Source organism: Sander vitreus, chromosome 4, assembly GCF_031162955.1.
Source record: "Sander vitreus isolate 19-12246 chromosome 4, sanVit1, whole genome shotgun sequence".
Classification (NCBI taxonomy): Eukaryota; Metazoa; Chordata; class Actinopteri; order Perciformes; family Percidae; genus Sander; species Sander vitreus.
Window position 1 is genome coordinate 9,186,111 of NC_135858.1, and position 25,211 is coordinate 9,211,321.

The following is a 25,211-nucleotide window of genomic DNA, read 5'->3' on the forward strand; positions in this document are numbered from 1 at the left end:
CAACTGAGGTGTTGGCTTGAGCTATTATTCAATACTTAATAGCCTTATGATACAGGATACAGGATTTTGGGCTGAATGTCTCTCATTCAAATTAAAAGGGACATTATGATATTGAAAAGAGAGTATTTGCCAAGGTCAGCTCTTGAAATCAAAGAATTTGTATTGTTGAAAATGAATGATGGTGTTGCTGTGGTGGTCAGTTTAAAATCCGTTGCCAAGAGTTTCAATCACATGATTTAAATTATACGACTGACTGATGTTTGACTTAGCACTCCGACAGCTTGTCGGCATTCTGATTTACTCCCTTAGAGTGGGAGATAACAGCAACAATTGCCCAAAGGTATTAATCTAAACTCAAGTAAAAACTTTTCTCAATTCAACAAGAAAAACTTTCTGATAGCAGGAGTGTTTTAATAATGGAATCTGAAGCAGAAAATTGCCTCTGCTAATCTGCACCAACTGTCTCCTTTGACTGAAATTAAAGGTGAGCTCTCATTAGAAAAACATTAGCCGCCCCAGCTAGTTTGATAGCTAACTTTTTCAGGGAGAAGAAGAAAAACAAAACTCCAATTGCTTTCTGCCTGTGACGTTTTGCATAAATACGTGCAGAGTTGGGGGTGAAAGATTAGGCTCAAATTGTATTGTATTTCATTATTTTTTGTCTCACCTTGGCTGCGTGTGGTTTTCATGAAGAGAGCTCAAGTTCTGCGCTGCTGCAAAGCGTGACATTAGGGAATAAAGCAATAAGAAGAAAAAGGAAAAATCGTAAAAGTGTAGCATTTTATTATTCTCTTTGTGTCTAAGTTGGTGTGTGTGTGTGTGTGTGTGTGTGTGTGTGTGTGTGTGTGTGTGTGTGTGTGTGGTGTGAAGGGTTATTAATGTATGATGACAAGGATTCCGGTTCCTTTAAAGCAGCAGCCATGGCATTGTACTTTTGGTTTTTAATATTACGCTGAGTGGAGGGGGAGAGAAGAGAGGATCAAAGACGTCATGGCTGAGATGAGATCAAAAGGAATGACAGAGCATGCATCCTGTATTATTAGAGGCTTTGTAAAGTTTTTTAGGATACAACCACAAGAAAAACATCCACTACATTATAATTTAACTGGCAGAAAGCATACTTTCAGAATTACAAAAAATTCTGAATTACAAATTTACTTCATAAAGCCTAGTGAAGGTATGTCTAAGTCAGAAGTCATGATAATTATGGTAGACATCAAAATCACCTCTTCTACCTTTGCTAAGTGATGCAGCTCACTTAAATAATAAGCTCATAACATGACAACACAACAAAAACTTCACTACATTTAATCTTAAATCCACCGAAACACTTACAAAATGGGAATAGCAATCAAAAACAAACTACAAGCCATGGACTGAAGACAGACAGAACTCCGCCCGTATCTTCATACGCTGTCAGCTGAAATTCTGAAGGGAGATAGGAATGTAGGAGAACAATTCGCACTCTGTTAGCCTGGCTGATTGATCCCCACCAAACTCACTTTGTGGGAATATAGGGAGAGAGAGATAGGAGGGGATAAGGAGAGTGTTTCATTAAAACAGGTGACATGCGGGAACAAGATAAGGCGCACATGTGCACGTGTGTTTGTGTGTGACATCTCATCGCTGATAACTTTTCAATCAGGAGACCTTGCGGTTGGACGACTCACTCGAGTTGTGGGTGATGTGAGGTGAGACGTGGTCTCTGAAGCGTTTCGCTGCTATCCCCTTCCATCGCTGCCCTTTTTATCATCAACTATTTCAATTCCAGTTTTATGTCAGTTAATTTGTAAGGCCTTTTTCTTTAAACTTCACTTTTCTTTTGAAAAAACACTGTAGCTTTCAAATCCATACAACACAAAGAGTAATAATCTATTACTTTGGCTGTCATGGAGGACACTATATTACATGCAACCTGCTGCACGTTACACTGCTTGGCTAAATGAATGTGCTAAAGAGTGGTATTCTACTGTATTTTAAATGTTGCTCGTCTTGTGCTGTCCCTTTGTGTTACTGTATGTGAGGTCCTTGTCCTTTGTGTCAATATGTAAATCTATCATTACATGGAATTGCTAATTACGTATGTTTCTATTAGATGTCTTTACAGGTGGGGCGCCCTGGTAGCCTAATTGTTAAGAACATATCACATTAACGCAAAGTCTGCAGTTTGATTCCCATGTTTCCTTACTCTAAACTGTGATTGTCAAAGTTAAAACACCAAAAAATCCCAAATTCAGACCTATTCCAAATAGACCCAAGGACTAAGTAGACACAATCCAAAATGTAGTTGACCTGAACAGACTCAAATAGAGAACACAAACATTAGCAGCAGTATGATTAACAAGCAGCAAAGGTCAAAAAGAGTAACAAAACATACTTTTCCCTGCACTGCACATTCTGTCTAGTGTCAAAATCAACTTTTTCTGATGTGGTGATTATGTCACACCACAATGTCACGGGTTGATAATGAGTCCAATCTGTTCAATTTAGGAATTATATTTACATACAGACCCAAGATTCACGGCTAATGAAACGTATGCCTCTAATGTTATTATTTTTATTAAGTCCCATGACATGGTGCTCTTTGGATGCTTTTATATAGACCTTAGTGGTCCCCTAATACTGTATCTGAAGTCTCTTTCCCGAAATTCAGCCTTGGTGCAGAATTACAGCCACTAGAGCCAGTCCCACAATGAGCTTTCCTTAGGATGTGCCATTTCTGTGTCTGTAGCTATTGAGGAGGAGAGGGGGGGGGGCAAGGTGGAGGGTGGGGGTGTGGCCTTGACCAACTGCCACTTTGCTCGTTTGAAAGCCATGATGTCTCTCTCTCATGGGTGGGCCAAATTCTCTGGGTGGGCAAAGCAGAGAAAGGGGAGGTAACCTTATGACCTCATAAGGAGCAAGATTCCAGATCGGCCCATCAGAGCTTTCATTTTCTCAAAGGCAAAGCAGGATACCCAGGGCTTGGTTTACACCTGTCGCCATTTCTAGCCACTGGGGGACCATAGGCAGGCTGGGGGAACGCATAATAATGTTAAAAAAAACCTCATAAAGTGACATTTTCATGCCATGGGACCTTTAACGCAAAGTAAGCATTTTATCAAGTTTGACCCCAACCTCTTCCCGTTACTCGTGTGATAGGTGTGGCACGGCAATCGCGAGTAAACAATGACACTGGAGACGGTGCCTGCTCAGCTGAACGGCAAGTTTTGTTATAAAAACTTCTAGACATCATTCAGATCGCCAGAGGCGACCCATCATACAAGCTACCTTCGAGGGGAACTATTGTTACGAGAATGAGAATGAACTGTACGACACAAAAAAGCTACGAAAGTGAGGCAGTTGGTACTTTTATTGCACTTACTGGAGACCACTGGACATGGTACATGGTCGTCACAAGCAGGTGCACATGGTAAGCTGGCCCATATTGCAAAAAGGTACTTGGCTACACCTGCCCCAACAGTGTCATGTGAGAGACTGTTCTCTTTGGCAGGCAACATTCTGCAGAAGAAGAGGTCAGCTCTATCATCTGGAAATCTCAACAAGCTAGTCTGCCTGAGCAACTGGTTGAAAGAAAAGTAGACTGTATGATTGGTTGGCAGGAAGCATGTTGCACAGATGCACACTGTTTGAAGTAATTATCTTTAACCAAGAATGTAGAGACGGTTCCCTCTGTCTCTTCACATACATTATGGCATTTGATTTCTAAAATAGGCCTACTTATTGTTAGCCTGGTCCTACCAGACTCTCGTACATTTCATTTGTACAGAGTCTGGCCTCTCTCCATTGACAACTGTTAACTTCCATGAAGGCGGGTACTTTGTTGAAGTTTTAAACTATTGGATCTGCCCAGAGCCACTCTGGATCTGCCACAACCAATCGCTAATGTTTGGTCGTGACGTATGTCATGCGCAACAAGAAGGGAGACCATCAAGGCTATTAGCATTAGCACCGCTCACCACTAACAGAGCGAGCTGGAAAATCAAACTTTTCCCGAACCCCGTGGGGAGGAGGGCCACAACATCATGGCCACCAACAAAAACTCAGCAAAGATTGTTCTTGCTCGGGCTTTAACTTCTGGATATTCGGCGGCGATGCCACAACGGACCAAATGGCTTCGCTCGCATCTTTCTAGCGCACGTCCTCAACGTCATCGTTCTCAGCCACTCCCTCTGTTGTTTGGATTAGAAATGCAAAATATATTGTTAAATATATATATCGGTAAAAGAAGCACACATTGGCTTTTGCCGCTCTAGCTCATGGCCACTCCCTCTCTCACACTGCACACTGAGTGAGCACAGCGCAGGACCAGACATAGAGAGGGTCGAAGCGGAGCTTTGGCAGCTAAAATGTGAAATACACCTTAGACCCACAAAAATGTGCAAAGTAGCACTACTTTGTTACCGCCTTTGACTCTTTTCCTGCTTCCAACGTTAGCTACATGATTGCTGGATTGCTTTCCTGGAGCATGAGTGGATAGCTGAAAGGAACATGTTGTGTGGAATAAGGTTGGCGAAAAAAAGGCGCTACGCTTTTCCATGTCTATTTTTTTACTCAACAAAAAGCCATTTGCCAACACTAAATATCAAACAAAAGCCAGACACTATATAGTATTAAGTTGCTGTGAGCTGTAGCCTACATTCACCACTTCTAACCAAAGGCAGAATATAAAGTAATCTCGGAGCTTATTCCTTCACAGCATTGTGCAATGCAAGAAAATCTCAGAGCTGAACTGGGCAGACAGCACTTTTCATCAGACTCACCCTGGCTTAATTAAGTCTACTGCTAACTAATAACATTACTGTCGCCAAACTACCCACGCGAATCAAATCCCCTACTTCACCGTTAACTGTCAAGCCACTAAACCTGTGTGGAAACGATCTTAAGACACGACAGACAGACAACACGTTTGTCTGTCTGTCTGTCTGTCTGTCTGTCTGTCTCTCTCTCTCTGCGCACACACACAGTCCAGTTCTGGTGATTGATTAACGCAGATATGTGCTGATTAGCTCTCATAACGGGCCGGGTGGGTAGCGCACCGCCATAGGTCCATGAGGCTAATGTCAAGTTTTACGTTGTTTGGATTAGAAATGCAAAAGATATCGTTAAATATATAGGTAAACGAAGCACACATTGGCTTTTGCCACTCTAGCCGCTGGCCACTCCCCCTCTCACACTGTGGACCAGAGACAGAGAGCAGCGGAGCTTTGGCAGCTAAAATGTGTCATACACCGTTAACTGTCAAACCACTAAACCTGTATGGCAATGAACATGTCCTCTGCTGAAGTGTTAAATTCGTTAACGATCATACGACCTCTCTCTCTATCTCTCTCTCTATCCCTCCCTCCGCACATACATGGTTCGGTTCTGGTGGTTGATGAACGCAGATAGGTGCTGATTAGTGCCAGTTGGGTAGCGCACTGCCATGAGTCCATGAGGCTAATGTCTGATTACTCCACATTTTCATTGTGATTACATTTTGAATCTGCAGCATTCTATGTCAGGTAAATATAGTAGTACACTGTCTTCCTCTGATGTAGAAGTAGCCTACACTGTAAGTCAGTAGTAGGTAATACAGTGTAGTTGCATATTAAGTGGTTTGGGGTCATTCTGCAAGTAATTTTGGGGTACAATTTGGTTTTGAAGAATTCTACAAGCAGCAATATATATATATATATATATATATATATATATATATATATATATACTGTATAAAGGCTGTCAAAGAGAGGTACACAGAGGCAGCCTTCTGTTTTAATGGTAAATCTTTGTTGGACCACAGTGCAGAGACTGGTCTTGTCTCCTGGTCTCCAGTAACGACTAGCAGTCTAATACCTTGTGGGGCAGAGAGATCCTTACAGTTAGCTACCTGTCTGTTTCACTAATTGGACACGCTACCCACATACACACAAGAATAGACACATACAGAATAAAGTAGATATAACAAACCCACATGAAAGAAGGCTTTTAACCATAAACTGTCAGCAGTTACTTCATGGTGAATACTCCCACAGACATCCACCTAAAGTTCATTTGGGTTCTGTCTTTGCTAACACTTTGAGGGTAATACAGCTTTTTAAGAGGATTAATGGATTTTTTGATCTTAAAGTAAGCTAAGCTGCAATGTTGTGGGTCTCTTAGGTGAGGTATTTTTGAGGAATATGGGTAGTCTGATACCCCAAGGCAAGGCTAATGGATAAACTTCCCTAAAATGCCCCATGTAGTTGGGAAAGGCAAATAGAAAATAGCACTAGATAACATTTTACCACTCACTATTTTCCCACTTGAAGATAATGTTTTAGAAAGTGTGACCTGTCCAATGTAGGAAAAGAGTGGCAATAACCCTTGAGGCTTCCATCTTGTTGCTCTGCAATCAACAAAGTGCCCTCAGCTGTGAGAGGCAGCTTTTAGCTTAAACTTTTGCACTTAAACTATTTGGGTTCTGGACCAGCTAGGACGTATCAGCCAAAGTGGAACTACTGTAACCTTCAATAAACAACTGGAAATGACTAAAAGGGATTTGTAATGGTGGTGTCCCTTATAACTAACTGAGAGCGCTGTACACAATTTCCATCTCTCCAAATGGAGTTACTTCTTCCACCAGTTAGCCATGGTTGCTTTTATCACATTTTAAACCCTAGTGCTGGTAAACTGTCTATCAAGAGATCCACACCTTCATGGTCCAGTCCTATGAATGGCATGAATGAATGTCATGACCAGGGATCAACCTGTGTCGACTGGCTTGGTTTAAATTGCCAAAAGAAGGGTTGAACACAAGGTCAGCTAACCCTGGTCCAACCCTGGTCATGGGTGTGAAAGAGGTATTACACATCAGACTGCATCACATTGGTCAATGTCACTCAGTCACAACTTCTTCCTCCACTTTTCCTCATAGTAAAGCTCTTTACCATAACTACTCCAAGCAGAAAAGCCATCAGTCAACATCTTCCATGAGTACTTAATACTAAAATCACCTTCTCCACCACTGAATAATGTGATATGGCTGAGTCTGATCTGCAAAAACATCTCTTCCACTTCTCTCCCTAAAAAGCATGTATTGCATTTCTTTTTTCAGCGATGTACTCTTATATTACCTCTCGCACTCCTTATTAGGTGCCTATCATTTCGTCGGTGTCATTTAGGCATATTGTGTGCCTATGTTTGCCTTATGTGTTAGCCTGCACATCTATCAATGTGCAAATGTGCAGGTCAGGTGCAAAAGTACAACCAATACAACCATCAACTATCCAGAGGAAAAAGAGAAATGAATCTAAACAACACAAGTTACCTGACTTAAAGATCACTCTATCTCCTCTTCTTTCTCATACCCACAAAAAACATGAAGACAGCAGAAGACAGAAGTTCCACATAAAAGAGGCTGAGGACAATAAATAAAGTCAGACAAAGTTACAACTATGCAGAGAAATAACAAGCGCGAGTGAGATAGAAAAAATATTTTAGAATTAGAAAAAAAAAGACAATAAGAGAGAGATCCATATGCAAAATTGGAGCCAGAGACATACTGTAGCTACATAACGTGTTGGACGGTGCTACAGCCCCCCAATGCTCCCCTCCCTTCAGCAGTGGGTAAATACAATAATTACTGGGTGGTCAGTGTAGTGTGAAATGACAGCGTGACCACAGCACAATGAAATGCTGCCCAAATGCTGACAGAACATGACGAACATGTGGCTGCCTGAATACAAAGTGTGGCTGTATGTGTGGTAGAGATAGTATAGGAAAAGGGGAGTGAGATTCTGTGTGCACATAAATGTGTGTGTGCGCACATTTGAAACACATTGTGGCAGGACAAAATGCTCTTTTTTTGGAAAACTCATGCAAAATTGATCTTCTAACCTCTTCCATGCAGCTATGGACAATAGCAAATCCTTACTAATGTTATCATTTGGACAAAATTTTAGACTTGAATTGTATGCTGTGAAATTTAATGGACCAGTTGCAAGAAGATGGCAGTGTCGTGGATGAGGTTGCTGTCCATCATATAGTGCAAAGCCAGCAAAAAGACCAAGCATCTCCTTTTTCCTCTTGCTGTTTCCAGGAAAACACTAGACTGCTTTTCTACTACACTACTGACTTAATAACATTCACACATTTACTTCTTGTACAGCTATGTTTTATATTCTTCTTTTGTATGACAGTTGAAATAATAGAGCGAGGAATGCCATGCGACTAAAGTCCTTGGACAGACGGTTGCTTTTTCAAGGTACAGCACCTTAACTCACAAAGCCTAATCATGCAATGTAACAAACTAATGCCGAAAAACTGTAAATTGACTCTTTCATTTCCCACCTTGTTAGGAAATGACAGATGTATTCAGATGTTAGTGATATTGTAGAGGGTTGGTTGAGAATTCAATTACGCCTCTGTGCTGCTACTGCATCAACACAACTTTAATGACTTGAGCCACAAATTGACTCTACCTTCATTATTCAATGAACTTACTAATAAACCCAATATAAAATGATTATTGTTCAGCAGGGAGATTTTTCATTTATCAGTTCTGTTTGTGTTCCAGGTGAATCTTGTGGATAGATGTGGATACATTTAACACTGCTGGCAGCAGAGGGAAAATAGATGGCTCCTACATTGTACATTTTAAAAGGTTTGTTCCATTTTAAGTGAAGTTTAGGTTTTAATGGTGAACAGCAAGACATGAGAAGAGCCTCCGCCAACCAGTCAAGTTATTGTTTACATCCATGTCAGTCCAGACTCATAATACATGGAATGAGGACTTTGAAGGAATTTATAAAAAAGGTATGAAGAGTATTTTTTGGCAAAATGAAAGCTATCACTATATTGCCATGTATTCCAGTGAATAATTCCCAGTGACCGACATGCTGTCTTCACTTAGAGACTATTTTTACAGACTGATAGAGAGCTTCGTTGTGGTGCATCAACAATCACCTGAAGCCTAATATCAGCAAAACCAATGAGCTTGCAGTGGACTACCAAAGGAACAGAAGGTCTCCTGTCCTGGTTGTCATCCAGGGAGATAAAGTGAAAAGGGGGGACTCATACAAGTACCTTGGGGTCCAAATCAATAAAAACCTGGACTGGACTAACACTGAAGCCCTCTTCAGGACAGGATAGAGCAGACAGTTCTTCCTGAGGAGACTCAGATCCTTCAGTGTGTGCAACAGGCTCTTGCAGAGCCAGTGCTTTGTTCTTTGTGGTGATCTGCTGGGTTGGTGGCATCAAGGCAGTCTCAACAAACTGTTAAGGAAGACCAGCTAGGTGGTCTTCCAGGAAAGGCAGAAGGACATAGGGAAGACATGTAGCAAAGAACCCTGGCAGCTGCAGTAAAGACTCAGCCTAACACCTACAGTCACATTAGCTACAAGAGACAGAGACAAAGCGACAGGCTACCATTCATTGTCAATGGGAGTGGCTGTTTGCCAGCGACAAGCGACTAGCTTGCCGCTGCCATGAGCAAGGCGGGGCCAAAATAGACAGGAAGTCTATTTTATGCAAATGCTGAACGATGCGACAAAGCAACTTCCAATCAGAGTAAAGGCAGCGTGACGTATGTCAGTGGCTCGAGTCGAAGAAAATAATTCAAGATGGCGGAAAACGCTTCAGGACATCGTATTTATGTATATATCTGATATGTTTGGCATTTAATCTCATATATTGTGTTAATTTCTTTGAGAAATAAATACTTTTAAATCCAAAAACATCGTTCTTGTGACTTAACAATACCTCTGAAGTAACTTTTAAGACGTGGTTGAAGGTAGCACCGGAGAATTTCTGTTTACTGTTGCCAAGCAACCAGGGGTAGGCTAGGCACGCCCAGGAGCGCCCACAAGCGAGTGCATGTCGCTCTCTTTTGTAGCTAATGTGACTGTAGGGTTAATGGTATGTGCTCTACCCGGTGAGCTACCAGGGCGCCCAATTAGTGTACCAATTCTTAAATTACGGCCAAAACGTGTTTTGTGAGGTCAGTGATCTTGATCGTTGACCACCAAATTCTAACAAGTTCATCATTGAGTCCAAGTGGATGTTTGTGCCAAATAGGAAGAAATCCCCTGGAGGTGTTCCTTCATCTTTCATCAGTTTTGCGATAATCATTTTGATGCACACAGGGGGAATTAATTAAACTCTCTGACTAAATTGGATTCACATAGGCTTGGTTTGGCTCTCTCTCCATCCAAAAAGGGGTAAGAATGGACATTAAAGAGGGGTGTAAATTGGCAAGACCCACACGCTCTGGCAGTGCCAGTGTGGCGGCGGGTTCAATGTTGAATGAATTTGACATGCTTTTTGAAAGCAGGTGACGTCTGAACTCTGCCATCCCAGTGAAGCACCTCTGCTTCTTGTGACATCCTGCTGTTTCTGTTTTCCTACTAGCAGAATGGGGCCATTTAAAAGGCCAAGTCGTTCATAATGTATTTGCATGTTTACCAAGCTGGTAATAGCTACAAGACAAAAGATAATATTGAGGTACATGATTATAACAAATAAAAAATAAAAATAAAGGCAAGGATGTTAATGTCAAAATTAATTATAGTGTCATTCTCAGAAAGAATGCAAAAACATGTTACACATGTTAAGATGGGTCAAAATATAATGCACCTAGTAGAGAATTAATATACTTGAAGAGGCCACCTAACAGCTAATAGACGAAAGTGCCTCAATAATTATCACAGCAGTATCTAGTTGTTATAATAGGCATGTTATGACAAAATGACATGATGAAAACTCAAAACTGTTTATCATATTGTTTGAATTACTTTTTTTAAGTGAATCAAAATCCTTCATTTAAAAAAATATGTATATATTCTCAAGTATTTAAACTCTGAGCAGCAACAGATGTCAGAAATATTTAACGTATCATTTATCTAAATAGGAAAATGGCGAGCCATGATATGTTAATATGATTTATAATTAAAAAAATATGAAGTATTTTGTCACAATACTATTATATGTGAGACTAAAAGTGATAGTAGTAAATTATCGCCCAGCCTTACCACTGCATGTGTGGAAATGAATGCTTTGACTGTCAGGCAGCTACAGGAGGTGTGGGGTTCACATTAACAGCATACTAACATTGCAACCAGCCTTCACACTCAGGTCTCTGCCCACATCTGCTTTCTGACAACTGTTTGGACATCCTGTTAATCAGAGCTGCTCTCTCTCTGTCATCCACTGTGCTAAGGTTTTTTTTTCTTCTAATATGGCAAGCAATGTCTGCCATAAATGTAAACTATCCTAGGCTCATTAAAATATAACAGTACTGAGGCAGTAAGGAGCAACATTGTTATGAGTATACTGAATGGCTCAATCCACAGAAAATGGTGTTGCAAAGTAATTCCCAGTATTTACCGGATGTAGGCCTCAGCTTTAGTAGCTGCCTCGTTGTACTGTTCAGCCATCTGCTTGTAGTTGTCAACATTCTGGAGACAAAGAGAGAAAGGTGAGAATCAATTCTGTAGTATTATACAGCTCTGAAAAAAATTCCACTACACTTTTGAACATCAAGCAGGCTGCTCAGGCATATGCTGCTTTTAATTATGGACTTAACATTATCAAATTTGTACATCATATAATTTACAAACAGGAAACTAGAAAACAAGATTGACTTAGTCCTCAAATCAAGCCCCATAAATAAGAGCTTAACTACTTGCATTATCTACATAATATTACAGTTCAAGTACCATCCCAAATATCACATTTGTTAAATTAGCGACCGTTGAATTTTACAGCGCTGCTTACAAATCTGAATGCTGATGGCCTGTTCGTACTCCATGTTTTATTTCTTGCGTGCAACAGTGGCATTTAAACAGCAATTGCTACACAGCTGGAGCCTCATATACAGCACACCTCTACTGGAGTAAGCAGTGGTCACGGTGGTAACTACACTGCATCGTGGTCAGAGCTGTACTGACTTGCAAGACGTCAAGAGCATAAGTAGTTTTATAAAATGTATAAGGGGTGCTGTATTTCTAGCCACAGTGCTGAGAATATGTTTAAAATCATTAAGATGAATGACCACCTTATAGACTTTGTATCACAATATATGAAATAGTTTTTCTAGAATGCCTCAAACACAAACCAAATCTCTCTCGCCACTATCTCATACACATTCACTGCGCAGTAATCACCATTTTAAACCAATAACCCCAGCGCTCACGATTTTACTTAATTATTCCTTATATTCCCAATAGATGGGGTGATAGGAGAGGAAGATAATTGAAGTGACTGAGCAGGGAAAAAGATGGGATCAAACACAAACCTCCTCCACAATCCCCTACTCCTCCAGTGCCCCCTAGTCAATTTCATATCTCATTATTTCACGCTGATCTGCAGACATGCTTCCCCTGCTTTGAATGTCTGGTGTTGGAAAAGACTCAAGTAATGTCATAAGCATCTTTTTCCTTAATCCTATCTGCTAGTATTCACTACAATGTAATAATCTGTCCATCTATCCTTTTCTTTCATGTTCTTTAAAGAGATGACAGTGAAATATAAATCATACGTCTAGTATGGAGAGGATATGTTGCCCTAATCCAATCACTATTGTTTAAATATCCACACAGTCAATTTCAATTTCAGTCATCAGGGAAACTGCTGCAGTTGATTGAAGAAATATGCCAAATTAAGAGTTGTTATTTCTGTTGATTTTCTGTTGATTTACAAAAACCTACATCACTTTGGTGATCTCATCCACACTTTGCTATGTTTGTTGCCATTTTTGTGGCTTTGGTGCTGGAAGACGACATTCTTAATTCTGCCTACAAAGTTTGGATTGGCTCGGAAACAGACAATTAGCACAACAGCTATTTTAATCACAAAAGCAGCTATTCTGTGATCTGGAACCAAGCTAAAGACAATGTATATTAGAAAGAAATTGATTAATGTGTCCAATGTGTACAGATTACCTTTCTTTTGTCAACTGGCTGTAACTGTAATGCACAACGCCAAACATCCCTAGGTGTAAGACTTTATCCCTTCCAGTTATGTGATACATATGTTATATATGTGTTATATTAGATTGCCCAGGATCGGACTCAGAATTATACTTCTCTTGTTGCCAAGTCTCCCTTTTGCTAATATCTGGACTAGGTTTAAATACCACACCTAGACTGCAGCTCCAAGGACTGGAAGTATAATTAATCGCAGCATCCTTTACCTTTACAATAAAAGACAGTTCCAGACCTCAGGTGGTTTATTAATCTACTAAGAATTAAACATTACCAATAAATACCTTCATTTGAAAGTGCTAGAAACTAAGCCCTGGATTCATGGACATTAAATACACATTAAGTCTCATTTCTTGTTGAAGGGGAGTTAGCTGATACTTTGGCTGGCTCCCTGGGAATATGTGGTAAGAAGTTAGCCACATGTTAGAGTCTTAGCCTCAGGTCAAGGGCTCAGTGAATACACTCAGCAGAGGAAAGCCGAACTGAAACTTGAAAGTCTGAAGTTGCCTTGTGGGACTTTCATTGTTCTAGAAAAGATAAAAAATAAGGCTCCACAGGGTGTCTCAGATTATGCAGGACATAGAGAGTAGGGCATCAAGCAGCAAGTAGATGGTTTAAAGGTAACGTTAACTTCTCACTGATGATTGGTGCATCCTAACAAGGCTCTATCTTGTGGGTTCGGTGGGGTCAGGCAGTAGCTGATATAGTGCTTCCGACTTGGAAGAAGATAAACAAATGAACACATTTTGCAATGATAGCATGGTGGGAAGCGAGGGGGTCATCTCTTTTCTAGTTCTTGCTTCCCACTCCTTTTCCTAGTTTGCACCTTTCCAATGCCAAGAGAGAGTTAGCTAGAGGAGAGAATGTAGTACACAAGGAATTGGTCGGGGGGAAAAACCCACAAGTAACAACCTTAAAATAACCACCACAGTTTGAACTACTGGTTTAAATTGTAGCTTCAGTATAAAAAATATATAATAAAATATATTAAATTGGAGAATAAAGATTTATTTATAGATTTAGAAGGAGCTACTGGCAGCTGCAGGCGTGGCTAAGGTATGTGTGACGGCCGCGACCGTTTGTTCAAAACAACAATGGCGAAAGTGATAGACGGATGGTTCATCCAATCACCTGCCAGGTATTTTTCTGAAAGTGCCTGCCCTTTCCCAAACATTATCCAATGACAGCTTCTCAGATGGTTCTGTGTTATAAACAATCTGGTGAAGAATTATGACTAGAAAAGTCATAAAAAAAAACCCATGTCCAGGCACTCAAGGTTGGTAAAAAAAAAAAAAGGAAGTGAAAAAAGGCCTTTAATTAACAGGGCAAGACATTAAAAATACACCAACGCTCGGCTTGAGCCTTCCTCAGGGTGTAGTGACACAAAAAGACAAAGTGATTATAATTTGCAGGTATGCATAGGTGAGAGCATGATTTCTTTTACCTGGCCTCTAGGGGTATACCACTACAAATATAATACAGAACACATTGTACAAAATGTTGCATCTAGGCCATCATTAGTCAATAAAGCGAAATCATAAGTACAGCTAAGTACAACACAAAATGGCAAGATATACTTAAGTGTTTTAGTAACACATCAAGAGGATTGTAAAATAAAATGAAAAACAGCATATCAAGAGGATTGTCGAATTACAAAAAGCAAGGAGGTGGGGAAAGAAACGAGGACAAAAAAGCAAAGAAACTCTTTTGAGCATTGTCAATTAAACTAAAAAACCCATCTGGTGTGCCAGGTTAGCACTCATCCACAAAAACTATGAAATCAAAGCGCCTTGGTAGCCGAGTGGTTACAACCATTCAACCGCAACTTCCTGGGTTCGATTCTGGCCTTGGGACCTTTGTTGCATGTCATACCCCCCTCTCTTTCGCCCCCATTTCTACACTATCCTCTGTCAAATCAAGGCCAAAATAAAACTATAAAATCATAGAATTCCTGTACTTTAATGCTTTTTTCTTTTTTTTATTTAATTGGTGAAATTGCCATCACAGCTTAAAATCAGTGCTTTGCAAATTTAAGCATTTTACCTTGTTGCCTGGTTTGGTAAAACATGGCCACATATCTAAAAATATTCTCACTCCCATAACCCAAGTCCAACATTAGAAAGCAAACTTGTAAATCATGTGTTCTGGAGAGATTCTCAGAAATCTCACAATTTAGAGCCTCTTCTAAATGGGAACTAATTCACATTTCCTGTTATGCCCAAAGCATGTTGTCTGTCCCTCTCACACAAACATGCAAATGCACACTAACAGCCAAACAACTCTATTCAAACATGGATATTTACAAAATGGTCAGTTTTATGGGAGGGATGTAGTACCAGAAGTTAGTGATACAACTATCAGGCCCCATCTTGCTAATAGAACGGGAAATATGGGGGAAATGAGGAGACAAGAAGTGTGAATGTAGAGTTTGGACTGACAGGTACAGCTTATCCAGTAAAAATATTGAGGAACTGTAAGGCTGTGCGTAGCTTTTGTGTGTTTCAACATTTTTTTTTTTGTGTCTGTTGATAAAACAGACCCAGAGCAACAGCCCCAGCTCAGCTCGCATTACACCAGAGAAGTGGCAGCACTATCACTGGCACACACACTCTGAGCTCTTCCCAGTCATTTGCACCCATGGGGACAAAAGCCCAATGTGGAGAGACAGAAAGGGGGGATGATAAACCTCAATGGGGGGAAAGCAAGGTTTTGGGGGTGTTGGAAAAACACATGGAGGGGATTAGTGTGGGTGCATGTGTGCTGCGTGTGTGTAAGCTTGCATACATGTGTTTGTATGTGAATACTTATGTTCAGATGATCCTTGCATGCACACTCATCTGAACACCCTCTAGCAGCTGTGGATTGAGATGGGCTGATGTCAGGATTTTGAGGGAGGGGTTGTTTCACGCTCCACGCTTGAACGAAGGGGGATTCATTTTTTCTTTTGGAGGCAGCAGTCGACAAGGGAGGGGGGAGGGATTAAAAGAGGTGAATTTTAAACTGAGACTTGTTTACAAAGTCCCAGGGCATGTTGCCACAGGGAGACAGATATACTCCACCTGTACACTGGGAAGAGATTAGGGAGGCATCCCCACATAAACGAAGAGGAAAAGGATTGGGAGTGAGGAGGAGTAGAGGATGTAGTGGTATGTTTGGGGGGTGTTTCACTTTCAGTCTTGGGATGCCTTTTAGTGTGTCAACCTGTATGTGTGTGGAAGAGAGGAAATGCAAAGTTGTGCAGTGGATTGGCCACTCTATCACAATTACCTCTGAAGTGACAGCATACACACAAACCTGTCACAACACAGGCACATGCACACAGTTAGAAGGGACTGCTGCTAAGCCAGAGTAAAATGTTGATTCAGAGGAGGATCACACTCCAATTATCTGTGGATTCTCCTTCTAATCTGGCTGCTCTTGCCTTTGGCTTAAATCTTTGCCTCAGATCATCAACATATTGGGGCAATTGCATTAGCATGAGTGTTTGCTTGTGCATGTGTGTTTTTGTAGTATGGAAAAGCTCAGACCTCTTAAATCTTTTAAAGAATAAAACCATAGACTGATATTCACACAAAGATAATGTCATTCGACACCTATAAATCTCTGCTTTGCATTAACAGGATCTAATACAATACTGATGGTGACAGAGCAATGTAAAGCTGTCTTCACATGCTTGGATCCTAATTTATGTAAAAATTGAGACATGTCACTGTTTAAAATTGTGTTTTCCATTTATGTTTATGACCTGTGTCAGTCACAATTCAATTTTTAAGTGGCCATTTATTTCAGCCCAACTGGTATTTGACACAGGTATGAGAGTGTAAAAGTAAAGAAAAATAGGCAGTGTAAAGGAAAGGGGGCATGAAAGGAGGCCTGAATGAATGGAGTGCTAGATTGGAAAATGAAGGAAGAGAAGGAAATGGACGCCGGCTCAGGGCGCTGGCTCAGGATGGACTGTTTAATGCACAGTCCATATAGCCTCTTTATCTCTTGCTCTCAGTCCCCGTCTTTTTCACTCCCTCATCCGCATGCAGGTCAGCTGCGAGCAAGTGAGGGGTGAAAAAAAGCAATAGAAAAACTGACTGTGGCGGCGAGCGGAGAAAGATAGAGCATCCTCCACTCTTCTGCCAATCAGTCTCCTCCGTCAAGCATTGCAGCATGTGCTGCTTGCCGCACGATGTGCAGGGGCCCTTCCATTTAACTTGGCTATGTAAAAGGTTTTCTCAGAGGCCTTAAGGAGGCGAGTGCCAGGGACTAGATAAGGTCCCCTGTCTGCCTGATGGGCCCTGCCGGACGGAGGGAGAGCCGGGGAGAGGGAGAGTCAAGTCCCAAAGACTGTCTACTGAATACTGGAGGGAGAGTTGTGGGTGTGAGAGGAGAGACAGGATGGGCCAAGGGGGGGAAGAGATTGTATAGCTGCATTTCGACTGCGGTTCTGGGGTCTTTTAATTCCCCAGACCTATTTTGAAGGAACTAGAAGGTTCTTTCAGCCAACAATTGACTGTGTTTTCCGCTGACGTATAAAGCAACATGACAGGATAAGGGCTGCTGGTGGTCACAGGGGTAAACACACTCTGCAGCCTGCAGTCCAGTGTGCCGGCCCGTTTCGTTTAATATTCACGCAGTATTTCCTATACGTCTTACATTCGTGTGTCCCTGTCATCTGGGTTTTTCTGTGCGTTTCTTCACTCGCAGTGTAATTTTACTCTTCTGCCTCTCGTCCTTTCTTCTAACCTCTGTCCATCCCTAAAAGCATAAAGCAGTTTTTTCCTGCCCTAAAATCATACACCAGTACCAACCTTGTTTCACACAAAGTCTTTTAACAAATTTGCCCAAGTTCACTCTGTAAGCAAGAAACAGTTATCAAACCACTGTGCTTGTGGCTTTTACAGGGTACAAAATATCAACGACACATTAGTGCTCAGATGAAGGGAACACAGGTCGTAATTTCTTAAAAGCACCCAACAAACTCTGCTTTTATTTTTTTCCCCATTCTTTTTTAAAAAGACCACAGAGTTGCTGGCAAAAGGACATAGTGATGAGAAAAGCATGGTACATTTGATTAGACAACTGAAGCTCTCCGAGAGTCAGCACTGTGAAACCTCTCTTGAGTGCTGGTCCATCAACAGTGAGTGGGGACTCTCATCTGCCTGCTGAAACTTACAATTCATTTACATTTTGACATTGGCATGTGGGCTTGACATTTCCAAGATAGGGAAGTGTCTTGGGTTTCAACAAGATTTTATTCTCCGAGGAGTAATATGTCACGTTAAGACTTGTTTTGATAGTCCTGATGTGTGTAGACTTCCTTTTCAGTGAAAGCCAAAGGGATGTTTTTATCTCGTTAGTGAGGTCTCCCTGTTACACATTTCAAAATGAGTGCTAAAAGTGATAGTATCTCGCTCTCTAAGCTCCCACCAAAAAGACCTCCAAAGAAAAAATAGATTTTGATCAAACATCTTGGAATGCAATTAATGCAATGCAACTAATCTAATGCGAGCTAGCCTTTCCATTGAGTTCTGGCTATTTCCTTTAAATGGTGTTTATAAGATGCAAAATGGTCCTTACCTTTTTCTCCAGTATTTCTAGTTGCTCTTTATAGAAGCTGGATATGCTGGTCAGTTCCTTCTCTTTCTTCCCCAGTTGTTTGGCCTGAGAAAGAGAAAGAGAGAGTAGAAGAAGATAATAAGACAAAAAAATCATTTTTTTAAATATGGCATATTATGAAAAACAGCTGTTGTAGAAGTTCTTCATATTGACAGATGACAATTTACTACACTAATATTACCTGTGTAGGCTTGTGTAAATACTCAATTCTGACTGCATGGCAAATAAGGTGGAGAAGGAAATCAATCCAGGTACTAGTTATTATATTTCATTCTCCAATTTTTAAATTGACATAGTTACTAAGTGGGTAGAATTACTGAAATGAATGGCCTAAAACATCACATTCACTTCTTTGCTTATGAGCATGCCACACACATGTGACAGCAGCCAGGGGTAAATGCTAGGGAGAGAAGAAATGAGGCGACTGGTTGCTTTCACTACCCTAGAGACTCAGAAAACGTGACTATAATACAGTAGTGTTTTCTAAAAAAAAAAAAAAAAAAAAAAAAAAAAAAAATGTATTGAATACACACCTCACCTATGATATATTATATAGTTCAAAGTATCAATCATCTCTACTTCATGATCCAGTAAAATGTAACTACTGTTTCCACACTACCACACACCCACACCAATTCTTTACCAAATGCAAGCTAAATGCAAGCTAAGCTACATGGTACATTAGATAGATCTTTTCTGTACCAGTGAGCAAACAACATAAAATAGTTTAATCTAAAAACAGATTAACAGCACAGACATTTTAGGAGATCACTGTAAAAGGATTATACCCTCACTAAGTGTGTGTTTAAAGCATTTAATTGAAAGTTCATGTTTTTCAATGCATTATTTTTTTATGTGCAACTTTTCATGTGTTACCTCATACATCCACTCTATGAATACAGTATATCACAATTATATGATGCTTGATTTCTTTGATGCTTGAATCTTTAATAATATGACAAGTGCATCACATTTACACCACAAAGTAAAAAACAAAAGAATGGTATTTACTAGCGGGTCCATCTAATGTAACAGAACTTACAAAACTACTCAGGTGGCATGTGACTGGTACACCGGCGGCACGGCCTGACAGGGCGATGCTGGCGTTAGGTGGAGGTGAAAGGATTTAATATGCCCGCTGAGCCAAGCTTTGACAGGCAGCAAGATGGCAGATGGCTGTAGGAAGACCCATAGTTAGGGCTATAGCGTAGCAGCATGCAAGTAGAGAAAGATAGGAGGCAGACGTCAAAAAGATACACTGTGAAACCAAGTTGCCAGTTCAGCTTTAGAAATGTACATGCACTAGGGGGGTTTAAAATAGAAGATTCATTTTTGAGGTAAGTTTTACTAGAAGGTGTAACATGAGTAAGGGGATGGAGACTCCTTGTTTTAACAGCATTAGGCTTCACAGTGTGTCAATATCATTACACAATCCCATAAAGTGGAATGAAAAGGGATTCCTTTATGATAAATATTTATCAAACATCATGAACAGAGAAAGAAAAAGGGTAATAAGGAGCTATTGCACTGCAAAAAGAAAATAACAGAGATAGTCAAAGGAGATGTGTATGATCCAAGGACAATAGGACAATAGCAAGCCGACTACTATACTTCACCATACCATCAGCTCAATGTTTTCACTCACTGTGCATTACTAATCCATCTCATTTCATATTTTTCACTCTTTATATTACAAAGAAGGATTTCTCTTGAAACATAAAAGCAATGGTCATACATTTGCATGGACAGACCCAGAGTGATGTATTTTTGCACTAGGGTGTGGTGCAGTGTCTTGATCCATTTAAAAAAAAAAAACATACCACATACTGTATCTACATTTTCTAACTCAAACGGAATTGAATACCATTGAATGGTATTCAATTCCGCTTTGAGTTAGAAAATGTAGATACAGTATGTGTATGTTTTTTTTAAATTGAAGTGAAGTGTTTAGATGCATCTGTCAGAAGTTTGGTCATGGTAGGAAGAGTGTGCAGCAGATCAAAAGAGGACTTCAACAACTGCACAATCTGAATCACATATCAGTCCCTCCAGGATTTCGCGGCCCTTTTTTTGAGATTGTTGCAGCCCAAAATGCCTGATTTCGCGGCTGAGATTTCCTATGTAACCTTACTAAAAAGGCTCAGGATGCTGCAAATGTTGGTATAACATGAAAATGGCTGGTGGATTTAAGACAAAAAATAATTTATTGAATGAATCAAATCTGAACATATGTGTCAGTGGCTTGTTGATCTTTACATTGTTAGTTAATTTCCTAACCTGGCCTGGGACACACATTCATACGATTTGATAAAGTAACGTTACTTATTGGACTTTAACTTATCATTGCACTTACAATAACGAGGGTAGCTGTCCTCAATTTAGGTCATCGTTTACCATGTATGTGTGTGTGTGTGTGTGTGTGTGTGTGTGTGTGTGTGTGTGTGTGTGTGCGTGCGTGTCAGTCGCGGGGGGAACTGAGCAGCCCCTCCCACTGCAGAGAGCTGACAGGATTGAAACAGCAGCCGCTTTCAGCGACTTTAGAGAGAAAAAACGTTACATTAATGTTAAAATGTATACAGGGTGGCAGAACGGTCTGAAATGTTTTGCACGGTCTTTCGCTGTACATTTTGTTGGTAAATGTGAGATGTTCGAGTCAGTCACACACGTCTCGTCTTCATCAGAAACAAGGAAATGATCAACCCGTGGCCGTTCTCACTCCTGCTTGGTCATTGGCTCTCAGACACATGTGGGACTGCTGGGATTGGTTGAAGTCGAGGGAAACTTCAGGGTATTGGTCAAATTTGCGGAAAAGTTGCGGTGATTGGTCAAAATTGCGAGGCACATCAAATTCGCGGTGATTGGTTGAATTGGTGTGAATTGGCGCGATCGCGACATCGCGAAATCCTGGAGGGACTGACATATTATGGCTAAAATGCATAAAAGGATAGGTTGGTTGAATTCTCTTCAGCATTCACACAATTGATCTGAAGAGGTTTACATATGTGTGCCTGCATATTAAAATGTTGATCAATCAGTGCTTGGCCACTCATGAACACATATTGTTTCTAACCAATAAGGGTAATGAGTGAAACAGTGCTACAGCAGTATGAACATTTGGTGGTGCATGAACACAGTGAAGCTGGGAGTTTTGTAGAAAAAGGCAGCAAGGGGGCATGGATTGATGTAGCATTGAAATAGACAGTGTGTATTACCCACCCACCCACCCACCCACACACACAGTTATGCCATGGTGTAATGGTGACAGATTGCTGTACCCGAGTTGTGCATTAGTGAGTGTGATATAGATCAGATGGAGCAACACCATCTTCTATGGATGATCTACTCTTCTTCTGTGCTCTTTGCAGGTATGGTGAATACAGGCGTGTAGACACACCTAATTACACGCAGATTGCCATTGCATTTATTGTAATCCAATCTAATCTTATCCTAACTTAATAGAGCATATCTGTAAATCCCTATACCGTGCTCACTGCACTTTCTGCAGCGGCTGTTTGATGCTTAAGGGCTGTGTGTGTATGTGTGTGTAAAATCACCTCTGCTAGCACCACAGATGATGTGTAATTTTCTAGCTGAATACCTCCCAAAGTGTTGTTGTGTGGAATGGTAGCGGCAGCAGCCTTGCTTTAATGCACAATGAAAACATGACATTTGAATAGAGAAGAGAGAGAGTGAAGGATAGAGCGAAAGGAAGAGGTGGAGAGAAGAAAAAACAAGTGTAAAAAAGCAATGGTAGTGTTGCTTACCCAGGCATCCAAATCTGCTGGCTAGGAGGAAGAATAGGAGCAGGGGTTAGTGAGACGGTAGAAGGTATAGGGAAGGCACAGGGTGGGTATAGAGATGATAGAGACAAAGAGAGGAAAGGACAAAAGACAGGTATAATAAGGAAAATAAGAAGGGAGGTGAAGTAAAGATATATAAACAGTCAGGAATGAGGAGGAAAATGAGAGAACAGGCAGCAGAGAGAAAGAGATAGCATTAGAAGAAAGTGATATAAAGGGAACAAGTTTAATACAGCAAGTCAAAGAGTAATCAACACACATTATGTACAAGTTGCACATGTTGTCCTACTTGTGGATGTTGTGAGAGATGTAATTTTGGCCTCCAACAGTTCCATAACACATCCAATCTGTCCCAATATGCATATGAAAACATATGAAAATCTCCTCATTAATCATTACATTGGTTATCCGGTCAGCACAGGCAGTTCAAATTGTTTTCCACATATTCAGGATGTTGTTGGTCTGAGTCTGGCACATCCTCTCTGCATGTCAGCCTTCCATCCACACCCCCTGCCCTGTCCACCCATCTGTCTGGTTTCTCTACAGTGCCTTGAACTGAGAAGTTCCTTGATTGTTGTTCAGAAACCAGTATTTGTAAAACATATATGTTAACACTAACTGACACATGTTGAATTATATCAAGAGAAGAGAATAGGTTTTAAAGTGCTCATATTATGCTAATTTTCAGGTTCATAGTTGTATTTAGAGGTTGTACAGGAATAGGTTTATGTGGTTTAATTTTCAGAAAACACCATATATTTGTTGTACTGCACAAGGCTGCAGCTCCTCTTTTCACCCTGTGTATTGAGCTCTCTGTTTTAGCTACAGAGTGAGACATCTCACTTCTGTACCATCTTTGTTGGGAGTCGCACGTGTGCAGTAAGTACTGCTAGCTAGTCAGTTGCAGAGTATGAGGGAGTGCTATGCTAGCAGCTAGGCGAGCATTATAACGTGTTACAAAGTGACGCATGCTCGTCACGGAAGTAAAGGCTGGACTACAATAGAGCTATTTGGAGCAGTTAGTGAACAGTGTTTTCTGTTGGTAAGTCCCTTTGGGGTGGTCTTTGGGCTTTTTCACTTTGTGAACCTATAACGTGCACAAAAAGATATATAACACAATAAAGGAAAGGGGAAAAGCCAAAAAGCATAATATGAGCACTTTAACCCATAATTCCCATACTTTGACATGAAATCCATGCAATAAAAACTTGATTGTGGTTATTTAACTAATTTGTGCATTGACCACTTAGCTGAAAAGCAACAGATGAAAAGTCACTGAGCTTGTACCTCGTATAGGGATAAAGCTCACGACAAGACAGTTGGAGCTTGTATGCCACAGAACGTGCCTTTGGCCTAGCATCCAATGAAGGTGAAGTGAAAGTATTGCTTTCACAAAAATCCAGAAACCCACCAACACAATGAAAACCAAACGTTTGAAATCAGTAATAATTAAACGTAGCCAATTTTCAGCTTGCACATTAATATTTAAAAGGTTTATGATATAAAGATGTAGGTTTATTGTCTATTTCAATAGCTCTTAGTAGACCAGTCAGAACTGACAACTAGCAGCCTACTATCTGTTTTTATGATAATTGATAGTATGAGTCTTGAATGCAGCCATAAAATATTACACAGTGTGACAGTATTTTATATATATAAATATGCAAACAGGGCACCGTATTTGGATGTGTCTAGACTTGCCCACTCAAACCAAGTGCTCCCAGTCCAGCATTAGAAACAAAACAGAAAGGGAGAGATTAGAGCAGTGGGTGGCTCTAATGTTGCCATGCCTCATAAAAACACCATTCAGTTAAATGAGGTGAACTCACAAAGCCGGTTGCTGCAGAATGCGTGTGTGTATTGGGTAATTTTGTAACGGATACAACCGATGCCATCTGTTTAACCTCCCTGCACTTTGGTGGCAGGCCCTAAACTGAATGTGTGTGTGTGTGTGTGTGTGTGTGTGTGTGTGTGTGTGTGTGTGTGTGTGGACCACCATAGAGTGCTCACAGAAGTGTAGAGGTCCCATTTCCATAGGTGATAGACTTCTGAAGAGGTGAAGCGGCTTGTTGCGATACAGATGCAGACAAACACAGACCCAAGCAGTTTGGTGCAGTCCATGGGCCATAACAGACAATGGCATTTCAGGTACACCCACTCATTGTTGTTTTAGTGGCTCTGTGCTCCCTGGTGACCAACAGTCAGCAGCCTCAATCTGCACATTAAGAGTCTGGATCAACTGAGCTAGCAAAAACACGACCAGGAAAGTATTCCAAATAGACTAAGGCTCATATATTCCCCAAGACTTGTACCAAGATAAAGCTCTTATCCACAGACTAACTGGCTTGTAGGTGTCTATAAACATCACATATGGATATGCCGTGGATATATTAAACAGCAGGTAACCATAGCAACAACATTTGTCCCTCATTCTACACTGCCAGTAAAATGACTAGTGAAACTTACATGGATAGTAGACCCAGCAGAGAACTATCATCAAATTATGCTTACAATAACAATCTTAACAATCACCCCTCAACCGCCAAAATGACCCTCCATTTTCCTCACGTCATAGTCAAGACATACATTAAAGACCTGCTCTCTTTCCTCCTACTAAAGCAGCCAGTATGCTTCTTCAGCATATCCTCAAATAGTTCTGATCACTTCTGTATCTTTTTATATAGTTCTATTTTATAGTGATCCATTATCTGTTCAAAAAATGTTCTATGTTCTGTGTAAAATGTTCTAGTAAAGAAAAGATAGAAAATAAATATTTGTGTGTGCTGTAAAGTGGTTAGAAAAAATCAAATCGGCTAAAATCGGTATCGGCTGGCCTAACTCAAAGAAAATCGGAATCGGCCTA

General features: G+C 40.6%; 1 protein-coding gene across 2 annotated transcripts in view; it reads right to left on the reverse strand.

The window, feature by feature from the left end:
- The window catches only part of chchd6b (coiled-coil-helix-coiled-coil-helix domain containing 6b), a 66,111-nt gene that overhangs the window by 22,097 nt on the left and 18,803 nt on the right, over nt 1–25,211 (reverse strand). The window contains exons 5-7 of one of the 2 annotated variants that reach the window (XM_078248072.1): nt 22,313–22,333; nt 18,510–18,593; nt 11,344–11,414 (exon numbers count right to left, since the gene is read on the reverse strand). In XM_078248072.1, the coding sequence (XP_078104198.1) occupies nt 11,344–11,414; nt 18,510–18,593; nt 22,313–22,333 (176 nt within the window). The remainder of the gene's footprint in view (nt 1–11,343; nt 11,415–18,509; nt 18,594–22,312; nt 22,334–25,211) is intronic. The other variant, XM_078248073.1, reaches the window with a different exon arrangement.